Source organism: Eublepharis macularius, chromosome 3 (assembly GCF_028583425.1).
Source record: "Eublepharis macularius isolate TG4126 chromosome 3, MPM_Emac_v1.0, whole genome shotgun sequence".
NCBI classification, from domain to species: Eukaryota; Metazoa; Chordata; class Lepidosauria; order Squamata; family Eublepharidae; genus Eublepharis; species Eublepharis macularius.
In genome coordinates, this window is record NC_072792.1 from 39,924,406 (window position 1) to 39,937,630 (window position 13,225).

Below are 13,225 nucleotides of genomic sequence, written 5' to 3' on the forward strand. Positions count from 1 at the left end.
CTGCGTTTTCCAGCTTGCGTAAATTGCAGAGGAAAAGGCAGTGTGCACACCCTGGAAGAGTTTGGCATTCACGTGGAGTTACCTATTTCCATTAACATTAAACACAGACCATTTCCTTGTTGAAGAGCCTTGATGATATATGGCTATGACAATGTCGCTAGTGTTCTAGAACACTACAGTTGACATCTGTTTGAACCCTCTTCATTTTAGTCAAGTAGAGCTATTCGAAACTTTTTGGCTGTTAATAAATATTTTTGGTTGTTAATAAATATTTACTCCCTTAATAAAGCATGCAGAACAATGGGAAATACTTGTTGGAAAAAGGTGTTTTTCCAAAGACAATCTCTTTAAGAAAAGACTGTTATTTTCATAGAAGGTGAAAAAGAATGTTGAGTTCTTTTATCAGGCACTTGAAACTCAGCCATTACAATGTTAGATACTGCCTTCTTTTTAATTTATTGAAACAACATATTGAACTTATTTTCCAACTGGTGCATTTACATTGCTACTTTTCCAAAAGAAGCTTACTGCCACACCAAAAATACATTTGATACTAGGACCTGTTAAAAGTAAGTAACTCAAGAAGCTTTTGCAAAAAATGTTGTTTCAAAATTTGAATGTATTTCATGAAAAAAGAAATCCAGATACAACTTCTGGAAGAACTAATTCACTTGTCTTAAAATCAAGGCAATCCATATACTCCTTGAACTGCTTGCACAAACGAGCAGCAAAGTAGGTTAGCTGGCACTGATACGTTGCTTTAACTCTCTCAAGCATTTCAGGTTGGCTGAAATTCAAAGGGTAGCTACAATTTACATGAGGTACAGTAAGAGAGTGAATATTTTTACTGCATTCTGAAGGTGATTCCAGTTTTGTTGGGACAAAGAGATTCTCAGTGTAAACCTATACACCTTTCTAAGTCAACTGAAGTCAGGATTCTCCTGTTTTACAGCATTAAGAAGTACTTCCAAGTGTTACAAGTTCTTCTGTGTGTGTCTGTGTTACCATTGTGTTGCTACACAGATACATCATGTGTGTTTCTGGCTGTTTCATGTGCAAGATACAGATGCATTAGCAGTTATGGGTCTGTAAGTGGTAAAAGCTTTTTAAAAAGCAATACTGATCCTTCCTATAATAATGAAAAGGAACGTTTGAGGCAGAAACCCTGCAATGCAAAAATCTTCAGCCCTCATTTGTATTAGGGAAAAGGCTGCCTTGACAACCCTAGGACCACATGAGCTCCTCTTCTGCCATCATGTACTGAATAAAATGTACGGTTTCGTTTGGTTCAAAAGGTCAAGATCTATAAATAGGTAACTGAGCTTTCCTTAGGATATGTTAACATATAGACCAGGTCTCTCTCTCGGGGTCTTTTAAAAAAGTTTCTCTTTTAATGAGACTGAAATCCTATGTACTTGAACTTCCTTTTAAGGCTATACCAATACTCACTTCAAAGCTATTTAAAGCTGTAAGAAATGTGTGACCCTTTGTGTGAAAGCGTTACGTTTTTGTCAACAAAATAAAATGCAGTTTACCACTCTCATGATGCTATACAAACAGTTCTCAGTTCCAGACTGAACTTTGCATGATAGGGCGCTCCCTCCTTGTTGCCTTTGCTGGTCTTATTGAGTGTAGCACAGCGCATGGGGGTGCTTCTTCAGGCATTTTTTCTTTCAAACCATTTAACCATGTACTGCAAATGAATCCCATTAACCAACCGGGATTGACCTCCAAGAAAATATCCACGAGATTGTTCTCTTAGCCTGACAAGAAGTTTACAGATCCAGAGGAGTTAGCCATGTTAGTCTGTAGTGGCAAAATAGTAAAAAGTCCAGTAGCACCTTTCAGACTAACCAGCTTTATTAAGGCATACGCTTTCGAGAATCACAGCTCTGACAAAGAGAGATGTAATTCTCGAAAGGTTATGCCTCAGTAAAGTTGGTTAGTCTTAAAGGTGCTACTGGACTTTTTACTACAGTATTGATTACTTCTAAATTATAATGGGAAAGAAAAGGTAACAGGTTGAGTTTACCGGATCTCATTTGTGATTAACAGTGAAATCCTAAGCAGAGTTACTCCAGTCTGAGCCCACTGAAACTCCTCTTAGGATTTCACTGTAAATGATGGATTTTGGGGGTCTTTTTTGAGTTAGAATCAGAACGTTAAACCTGTTTTGTATTTTGAAAAAATTGTTTTTTTAAAGTCAGAGTTGAAATGTGTCCATGTTTTTAAAATTTTGTAGCCATAGATTTTTATGCAAATTGTTTTATAGTTACAGTAAGTTTAGGGAGGTCAAGTCTTTTTTTAAAAAGGCATGGAGCACAGAGAAAACTTCATTTTTTATAAGTGCTTTCTGTCAAATTTATTTATTTTCCTTGTTGCCAAAGAAACCACTATTATTGACTTTTTCATAGATTATGGAAAAATACATTTTTTAAATTAGTAGTTGATTGAGGGAGGAAAAGCAAGACAGAAACTGCAAAGTTTGACTGGACTTTGAGATTAATTACTGTCTTATTAATATGACAATGTAGAAAAGCTGTTCATTAAATCATACAAAAAGTTCTTTGTTGGTCCTTGGAGAGCATTTTATATGCAAGGCCTGTTGTGTGGGTTGCCAAGTGTCACTGGGATTCATATGCATTGCTTGTCTAATTACAGTAAATGTTGTATGTCCAGATACAGTTTAAAAGTTGGATGGCTGTTTGCTACTTGGTGGAAATTACTTAAAACCCTCCATAGGCAGCTGTTCACAGGTCCTTCAGTTCTTCCCTAGAGATGCTCAAAAGACTCTGTTCTTAGACCCTGTCTTTTGTGTCAGAGGCAGTAAACATGACAGGTTGCTTGGGAGCCATCTGTTTTTTTAAGATGGTTGCTCCTTTGTATGCAGCAATGAACTTGAGTTCTGTTTCTTGTCTGGCTTTATACTAACAGATTTTTCCTTTGGTGTCACAACAGGTGGAAGTTGATGGGATAAAACTTAGCGTGACTGGTGAGTGGAACTTGGCTTCAGCCCTCTTGCCTGTTTCTGTGGATGGCATTCAGAGAACTGTACAGGTAAATACTCTACTGCTTCTTTCTTGCACCGGTATAGCTCTACAAAGATTGGCTGCACTTCAGACTGTATTTGCAAATGCTCAACCTTCCATTGAAGGCAATAGGGAAGAGCTTGCACAGCTGCCAGCTAGTGATGTGGATGTTAGCTGGGAGTCTAAAGAGCCTTATAAGGCATACTCAAACTTGCTAGGATTTCTCCACTTTTCTCCCCCTTCCTGCTTGAAGATCCTGAGGCTGTATTGTAGGTTACTTTTGAATTTCGCTCAAGCTTTAGGTATGTCTTGCAAAGAAATTAGATGACCTCTGTCAGAAGGAGATAGGGGAGGCTCAAAATTCCTGTTGTCTTTCCCAGAGCTCCCTGAATGTTTCTTTGCCTCCTTGCCATGTTTCTGTCCTTTTATAGACTATTCCAGAGAAATGGATGTTTAACAAAATTTGATTTTGTGTTTGAGGTGGGCTGAAATGAACAACACCTGTTTAGGACAGTTCTGTATTCTAATGTTCTTGACAGCAAGCATGGCCTCTCTCCAAATAATTCCAACACTTTAATGGTACCTGGTGTGGTCTTGACCCTTGGGGAGACTCCGCCTCTTGGTAAGAGGCAGGGTCTTCATACTAAAGACACAAAGAGGAGGGGCTTTCTTGAAATCTTCTAGATCTGTCTGCTGAGTTCCTACTGGACACCAGGCATGGAGGTTTTTTTTCTTTTCCTCTCTTCCCCATTGTAGTTAGAATGCAGGAGAACCAGAAGGCTTGCACACCTAAATTGGAAAAAAGAGGACACTTTGGGAATGCCCCCTCTCCTCTTTACCCATGATTTCATGGTCAGGAGAGGCTATTGTCAAAAGGCTGCAGGGGCAGCTGGGAATGCAGTTACAGCTGCCACCTATGATTTGGGCAGTTCCTGGAGATTTGGAGGTGGTGTTTCCAGAGAGCAGAGTTTGGGGAGGGGATGGAGCTCAGTGGGGATTTGACATCACTCTAGATTGCTTTTCTTCTAGACTTTATACTCTACCATAAAGTCTGACCTCTGAACCTGCCATTTCCTCCAGGGGAACTGATTTGGAGGTCATTTGTAATTCTGGGAGAAATCCAGACTCTGCTTTGAGGTTGTTAACCCTGAATGCAGCTACAGTTTATGAGGGACTGGCATTTTTCTTCCCCAGACCAGGAACAAGGCTCAATGGTGGCATGGCTACAGCAGCTCAGTTCCTGCATTGCCACTCAGAGCCAAGCTAGAAGAGACGAATTACATGAGGACATGCACATGAAGAGAGTCACAATGTTAGCCAGGAAGCTGAGTTTTAAAAGAGATTAGAAGGCTTTGTCAATTTCCTCTTTCTACAGAGCCAGGGAAGATGCTCCACAGAGGGTTTGTTAATTTCCTCTTTGCCTCCCCAAGGCTCTGTCAGTTTCACCTCCTCTTCTAGGAGGGAAAGAGGAAATTGACAAACCCTCTGAGGAGTGATCTTCCCTGGCTCTGTAGAGAGAGGAAATTGACAAAGCCTTCTCATTGCTTTTAAAACTCAGCTTCCCAGCTAACATTGCGACTCCCTTCACGTGCATGTCCTCGTGTAATTCGTCTCTTGCAGCTTTGCTTTCAGCCTACTTTGTTGGTGGCATGGAAGGAGTCAGCAGCAGTGCTTTCTCCTTTCTGGTGGAATAGACCATTCTTGATAGGGCTTTCAGGGTCTTGAAAATCATGATACAGACCTCAGAGACTTGGGGTTTCTATTTTACTTATTTTGGTTTTAAACTGGAAATGTCTTTTCACTATTATTGTAAGTAGCCTTGAACCACATGGAAAGATAAGTGGGGTGTGCATGTTTTCATAAATAAAAGAGGTACTGTACAATGCTCTGTGGCTTTATAGGGAATTGGCAAAATGGGGGGTTGGAAGCATAGAGGTATACAATGGGACAACTTGGGGTAGCCATTTGCACAGCTGAAGAAACAGGCGGGTGGAGTGATCTAATTTGGCTGTGTTTGTATTCATCTGGCTATTGGGTAACCCTTCAGCTTGTTTATTGAAGGAGTGATTGGAGTTTGAGGATAGGATGTTTCTGATGAACAGGAACCCCTCCTCCATGAGGCTGGAGTGCAGGAGTATGCAAAAAAAAAAAAAGGTTTTGTTTTGCTTCTTCCTTTTGTGGTTTGATTTATTTCATTGGCTCATTTCAGGAATTTGCTTCACTTTGTGCCCGATTTAGTTTCAGTTTTAATTTTTGTAAAAATAATGCCCCATTGCTTCAAAGGTCTAATTAGCACCAAAGTTCCTGGTAATACAGTTGATTCATGTGTATATTCCTTTAATACATCATATGTGTCTGTTAGCATTTTGATGTATGGCTCTTTTTAAAATTTCAGATAATGTATGTTGGTTACACTGCTCAGCAGTTTTAGAGATTTCATCATTTCAGTTGAAATGGAACCGTTACTGTGTACAAAACTTAGAAAATATAAAACCTATACATAAGTTGGAATAAATAGAATTTGGGTGAAGTCCTTTCTTCCTGTCTATTAAACATGTTTTTTTTTAAAAAGTTGCTATGCTTTTGGTGTTAACTGTACCAGTTATAGCAGGTTTCCAACTTTTATCAGTGTTGCAGTAAAGGAGAAGTTTTGGGGGATTTCTGCAGTTGTTCTGGCATGACATGGATAAGCGGAATTGGTTCCTGCTAGAAGATACTGTTTTGTCATCCACAACAGGGGCGATCTCTGAAACCCCACTCCACCCAACATTGGAAGGACTTCCAGAGGCACCCCAGAAAGCGCAAGGGCTTGCCTCTGTAATGAAATTTTGTCAGTCCCATTTATAATGGGAAGAGCTTCCTTGCTGTATATTTTGTGTGTGTGTGTGTGTGTCTTCCCGTGCCTTAAACAAGCACAGAAACTGTGCCTGTGTGCAACATAATAGAGACGCATGCTCTGTGGCTGTATAATAATTGTTCTGTGAATTTTGTCATCCCCTTTTAAGTGATTCAGGGGGATGCTGACTTTTACATTTCACTGTATTAATATGGCTCATACTATGCTTTTTCCCTTTACTATGCATGGATGTGAAAGCTGTACACAGGCTTTCTCTGTGGTGGCCCCTATCCTGTGGAATGTCCTGCCTGAGGAAGTCAGAAGAGCCCCCACTCTCCTGACTTTTCGTAAAAAATGCAAAACTGAACTATTCAAAAAGGATTTTTACTCAAATGGGAGGGCTGTATTGTAGGGATGCTTCACTAATGAGTTACGGACCATAGACTTCATCACTATATTGCCTTACATATTATCAGCTGCTTTAAATATGTACTCCTATGTACCACCAGTGCTCCATGTTGTCTAATGTCCGTCCTAGAATTGGTTATGTTCTGCTTCAGTATTTTTTCTACTCTGTATTGGATTCTTGCTATTATCATGTCTTTTAAACTTGTATCTATTTACCCTATGACATTGTTCATGGAAATGTCCTTGATACTGTGCTGAAATGTGCTTGATACTGATTGTACTAATCTCATACTGTGTAACCCGCCTTGAGTCTCAGTAAGAAAGAAAGAAAGAAAGAAAGAAAGAAAGAAAGAAAGAAAGAAAGAAAGAAAGAAAGAAAGAAAGAAAGAAAAAGATTGCTGAAATCAGAATGGCAGAAATATGCTCTGTAACTTTATTTCTTCTCATGAAATAAATATGCTAATAAATATTTTTAATTCTGTGTTATTGCTAAATGTACACAAGGAATTATTATGTATAGCATTATGGTATGTAAAATATGTCTAAAATATGGAATTTATTTTTGATTTCATATTTGTTATTTATGTCTAAAATATGAAATAAATAACAAATATTAAATATATTTGTTTTTATAAATAGGGGGAAAGAGCAATTGTTAATCATATTTTATTTCCCTAGTTGCCAATCATATTTACAATTAAATGTGTAAATTTCTGAAATAACTCCTTTTTAATAAATTAACATTTAATTGTTGGTATTTATTGACAACGGTAATTTGAGATATTAATTATGATTAAATGTGTTGGCTTTTGTATAGCAGTACTGAAAAGCTTGGCTGTCCCCCGTCTTCAGGATTGTTATTTGTCTCTGCTTTATGTGTCTGTTCTTAATAAGTCTAGGAGGAAAAAATTGATTCTGCTTTTTCCTCCTCTGTAGTTTTAAAGTTTTTTTTTTTTTGCTTTTCCAAGATCAGATTAGATGTCATATCAGCAGTTTTAAAAGTTCAAAACTGGTTATGAGAAATGCAGGACCCTCCCTCACTACCTTTCCCCAGGCTGTGCCTTCCCAGGGTTCCTCTCCTCAGGTGATACCTTCCCAAGCTGTAATTCTCCGTTTTGAAACACACAGACTAGTTGCTGTCATGTCTGGTTTGTCCCTTACCATCGGATAATTTAGTGCAGAGATAGGGTTGCCAGCTTCAAGTTGGGAAATTCCTGGAGATCTAGGGGGTGAAACCTGGAGAAAGTGGGGTTTGGGGAGGGAAAGGACCTTGGCATGGCATAATTCCATACAGTCTACCCCCAAAAGTAGCCATTTTCTCCAGGTGAACTGATCTCTGTGGCCTGGAGACCAGTTGTGATTCCGGGAGATCTCCAGCCACTATCTGGAGGCTGGCAACCCTATGCAGAGAGTGAAATATTAGTAGGCCTGAAACTTCTGTTTTATTACTGTATGCATTTAAGTAACGGTTCAAGTTCTTTTATGAATGACAGTGTAGGTGAAATCTTTGTATTCATGAAAGACAACTTTGGATGATAAAACCGTATTTGAATTTAGCGCCAGAATCATTTTATCCTACTGCTTTTTAGTTTTCAGATTGGCAGGATTCAGACTAGGGTTTGCACTCTGAACCTTGCAACAGCACATTTGTGAGCAGCCTTGCATGTAACTGGCAGCCAAATCCCAAGACCCCAGTAGTGGCTCATCACTGACATCGTTGGCACAGCTAGTCAGTATTCTGTGCTTGCCCAGCAGAGAAAAGAAAAAAACCAATACCAAGTTGCAGAAAGTCTGAGATATCTCGAGGCTTGTGGGCAGGGTAGAAAAGTGAGCTTGGGAGTTTGTATTTTCACACAGTGAGTTCTAGAGGGTTTTATAAATGTATGCTTAACATAACATTATGCCAGCATTGAGGGGATGACTGAGGCTAAAGAGGCTTTGGAAGCCGACAAAGCCCCACTCTGCCAAAGCCATGCTCCTTAAGGTATTCCTGGCTGACATCTTTAACCCTGGAAAATAGGGTTTAGGATTGCTCTGTAAGTCTTAGTCTTGATGAGTCTACTTCTTTCTGTAGTAACCACTGGTGTGCGTAATTTGGTTGATTCAGCCTTTTTAATGAACAGTTTTGAATTTATTTCTTTTTCAGTATCAGATTTTTTAAAAATGCAATCTTTAAGGTAAAACTTTCCACAACAATGAGATCTGTACTGTATTTGATGTGAAGACTCTTTAAAAATGTTCACGCACATTCTCCCTGTCTCCTTCTGTGTGTGTACACATTTTGTTAGGGATTAAAATGGCTTATTCTTAAATATATCACTAATTGACAGGATGCTAATGAGGGTGCAGTACATTCCAGTTAAAAGAATTAAGTCCTTGATTTTTGTTTCACTTTACCAATTTGACAGCTTATCAAGTAGTCTTTACCTGTTTACTTTGGCTTACTCTGATTAATTGTAGGCAGCTGGTACTTTGTTCTTCATTCCAGTTTCCAAAACTTGATTGTTTTTTTCCCAGTCTATGGGGAAAAGTGTATATTCCTGTTTCCTTTTTAAAAGTAAACGTCAGGATTTTTGTATGAAATTTTATTTTCCACATTTTCCATTCCATTAATCATTTTTGTTGAAATATGTCAAATCTTGGCACATCTCCTTTGTTTTCCTGAGGCTTTAGAAAATGGAATGCTACTGAATGACCCGTTAGCTCAGAGAGAGGGGATGGTTCAATGATAGCGCTGCATCTTTATAACCTTTATAACATGTAGTTATAAAGGTTATCTAGAAGGGGTACTTGATACCAGTAAAGTGTTTGGGGGGAGGGGGTTGTGTAGTGTTTTGTCTGTTTCACACAACTTTAACATGTTTGGAGTTACTACAAAGGGGCATGTATATTGTATATAATATTTTTTCTCTATATAAAACTTCTTAAGTTTCATGCCTATGAATCTGTGGTAGCTTACCTCATTACCTCATAAACAGCAGTAAAAGATCAAGGTTTTATTAGTATTTTATTTAATATTGCCAAGTTCATTGTGTTTTAGCACTCATTATCAACCTCGGGATGGGAGTGGGACATTCCGATTCCAAATACTGCTTCATTGCAAAGGTCACCCAGTGACCTTGGGCAAGTTACTGTCTTACAGCATAAACTGCCTCATAAGGTTCCTGTGAGGCAAAACACCACTAGTTCCTTGGAGAAGGGTGAAATAACCTTACAATAAAGAGACATGCCAGGAATTCCAAAAGAGAATTACTGCATTATAAATTTCCTTGTCTGGTTTACTGTTATTATATTTGATGTCTCTCTTTACAGGGCCTAAGTATTATTTATTATTGTGTTAATAGTATATTCTGCCCTTGAACTGCCAGGCTCCGAATATAAAAATTTAAAATAGTCTATGAAACAATTTAAACTTATGCAACATTGTTACTGGCGTAATGTTAAACTGGCATGGGGGAGGGCAGGGTTGGGCGGGGGGAACCAACACAGCCATAGAATCAGCACAACAGGACTAAAAAAACACCCATTTCCAAAAAAAAAAAGGGGGGGGGGTTCAGCTTCACACAAACAGAACAGGATGACAGTCAACCAAATGCACGAGTAAATAGAAATTATTTTACTTCACTAAGACTTAAGGTGTCAGGCAAGCAATTTGTGGAGAGGGCAATAATATGGTAAGCTAGTACACAATAGGGCCTCTCTGTATGGCAGTTGCTTAAGAAGGCAGAAGAAGAGCTTTAACAGATGATAACAGAAATGCCTGGCTTCTTGATTTTGACCTGTGCATCATTGTCACAAAACGCTACTGAGTTTACTGGTAACACTTTCGGTATAGACCTGCTTTAGAGTCCTGGTTCAGTAGGAAAAAACAAAGCTAGGCAAGTTAAAGCAGTAATTGATTCTGGATTTTTTACCACAGTTTTTTAGAAAAAAAATTGCCTCATTTTGTTCAGTGATTAATCTAAGGAGGCTTTGAACCAACTATTGTGAATATGAAACTGGAGTCTGTCAGACACAGGGCGATCCATGTTGTGTTGTTGAAGAACGCAGACCATTATGCTTTAACCACACCTGTTTTAATGAACCACATTTTGACTTGATTATTAACCTGTCACCCAACTCTTTCTATCATAATATGATAATTTGCAGCCATTCTCAGAAAAAAATTGCTTCTGCTATTTATAAAGTGTAATTTAACGACTGCTATACCTATTTATTTCAGTGCCTTTCACGGGATGCCAGTGGAAACTTTAGCATTCAGTTCCTTGGTACAGTGGTGAGTAGTAAAAGCTGCTTTTCATTCTTTGTTAGAAATAATCTTAAAAATGAAGAACATAATGACTTTACTTGTGCTGGGGTTTTTTTTGGTTGTTATTTCAGAACAGTAGAATTCATGTATGTTTGGCAAGCCCCTTCCCCCTTTTTTGGTTCCTTCCCCCTCCTGCTGCAGCCTGTTGACTTCCCCGAAATCCTGTTCCTGGTGGGGCGGGAGGGGGGAGGGGACTGTCAGGAACAGCATGAATGGCAAACTGGAGATCTGTAATGAGAGCAGGGTCTTGACAAAAATCCCTCCCTCTTCCCAGTGACAGAAGACAATATTTAAGATCCAACCGTGTGCGCACACAGATATAAAAATCTAGTGAGCATGTAGGATGTGTGTACTGAAAAAAGTCATAGTTTGCAGAAAGCCAGGAGGGTGGGAGCCTTCCTAACCTCGTCAGGCAGCCCATTCCACAAGTAGGGGGCCACAGTAGAGAATGTGCATGTGCAGGCAGTTGTTGATTTTGCCCATTTGCCGGGTGAGGGGCTGGGGGCTGGGCTGTTTAAAGGGGAGAGGGATGTCAGCAATATGCAGATGACACCCAACTCTATATCTCGCTATCCAGGTTCCCACAGGATGCAGTAGAAATCTTAGATTGTTGCCTGACAGCCATGGTGAAATGGCTGAAAATAACAAATTGAAATTGAACCCAGACAACACTGAAGTGATGCTTGTTAAGAAGGCAGAGATCTTGAAAGACATTGTACTCCCCACTTTCGATGGAGTTCATCTGACCTTTGCAGACTCAGTTAAGAGCCTGGGGTTATACTGGATCCAGCACTACTATTAGAAAAACCAAGTTAAGGAGGCCACAAAAAATGCTTACTGCAATCTCACTCTGGCCTGGAAGATGGCTTCTTACCTCGAGACGGCTGATCTGGCCATCTGTATCCATGCTATGGTAACATCAAAACTTGACTATTGTAATTCATTATAGATTGGTCTCCCATGAAAGTTAACTAGGAGGCTCTAGTTGGTGGAAAATGCTGCAGCTTGACTGTTAGCAGGAGCAAGTAGGAGTGTGAACATCACTCCCATCCTACAGTCACTCCATTGGCTACCTATCAGTTACCATGCTCAGTTCAAGGTATTGGTAATTATATATAAAGCTCTTCACAGCCTTGGCCCATCATACCTACGGGATCGCCTCCCTCCCTATGTCTCTCCATGGCAGCTTTGCTCATCTGAACAGGGTCTCTTGCAGGTGCCACCCTGTGCATGGGAGAAATCAACAGCAGCTCATACACAGGCTTTCTCTGTGGTGGCCCCTTCCCTGTGGAACAGCCTGCCTGAGGCGGTCAGGAGAGCCCCCACTCTCCTGGCTTTCTGCAAATGATGCAAAACCGAATTATTCAAAAAGGCTTTTTACTCAGATAGGAGGTCAGTATTGTAGGGAAGGGGTTTCAGATGCTTCACTAATGAGTTAGGGACCATAGACTTCACCATTATGTTGTCTTGCATATTATCTGTTGCTTTGAATATGTACTGCTATATACTACTTGTGCTTCATGTTATATAATGTCAGTCCTAGAATTGATTATGTTCTGTTTCAGTAGTTCTTCAACTCCATATTGGATCCTTGCTAATGCTATGTCTTTGTAAAATCCTATGACATTGTTTATGGAAATGTCCTTGATACTGTATGGAAATATCCTTGTTACTGATGGTATTAACCTCACACTATGTAATCCGCCTTGAGTCTCAGTGAGAAAGGCGGACTATAAATGACATACATACATACATACATACATACATACATACATACATACATACATACATACATACATACATACATACATACATACATACATACATACTAGCCAACATATTTGTACCAATTGAAACTTTTAAAGTTTCTTCAAAGGCAACTTCATGTGTAGCATATTACAGTAGGTTAGCCTAGATGTTAATAAGGTATGAATAACTGCAGCAAGATCTTTTCCATAATGGGAGAGGGATCTTGGGCAGTGATCCTTGTCATTAGCTTGTCCCTGTTTTAATCTGTGAAATGATACTGGGGTGGGTGGGTTCCAGGGCACAAAACAGTAAGCAGGAAAAGGATTAACGGCTCCCACTTTGTTCTGAACTACCCATTCCCAAAGCTGTTTTTACCAAGGTGAAGTGACCCATTTACACTTGCTAGCATATAACATGTAGCTCTGCCCTTTTGGTTGAGGAGTGGGTTTTGCCAACATACTGTATGATTCCAGCATTTTCTAAAGCTTTAATAATTAAGAATGCCCTGACCTGTATAGCCCAGGTGAGCCTGATCTCGTCAGATCTTAGAAGCTAAGCAGAGCTGTTTAGTAATTAGATGGGAGACCTCCAAGGAAGACTAGGGTTGCAGAGGCAAGCAATGGCAAACCACCTCTGTTAGTCTCTTGCCATGAAAACCCCACCAGGGGTTGCCATAAGTCAACTATGACTTAAGGGCACTCTCCACCACCAATCATTAAGAGTATGACAAACTTGGATCTCTCATCAGCGAAGGATTCTACTGCCTAAAAGAGAATTGTGCAAGTTCTCATTATTTTACACAGTATATTTACAACTGCAGCTTCAGTATTTCCCAAGTACTTGTAGGAGAACATTAATTTATATGGATCTGGCTTAACCACAAATCTTAATGAA

At 39.5% G+C, this 13,225-nt stretch overlaps 1 protein-coding gene across 1 annotated transcript in view; it reads left to right on the forward strand.

The window, feature by feature from the left end:
- The window catches only part of PCCA (propionyl-CoA carboxylase subunit alpha), a 324,266-nt gene that overhangs the window by 237,201 nt on the left and 73,840 nt on the right, over nucleotides 1-13,225 (forward strand). Inside the window, exons 20-21 of the mRNA XM_054973482.1 lie at nucleotides 2,959-3,057; nucleotides 10,496-10,549. Coding sequence (XP_054829457.1) covers nucleotides 2,959-3,057; nucleotides 10,496-10,549 — 153 coding nt within the window. The remainder of the gene's footprint in view (nucleotides 1-2,958; nucleotides 3,058-10,495; nucleotides 10,550-13,225) is intronic.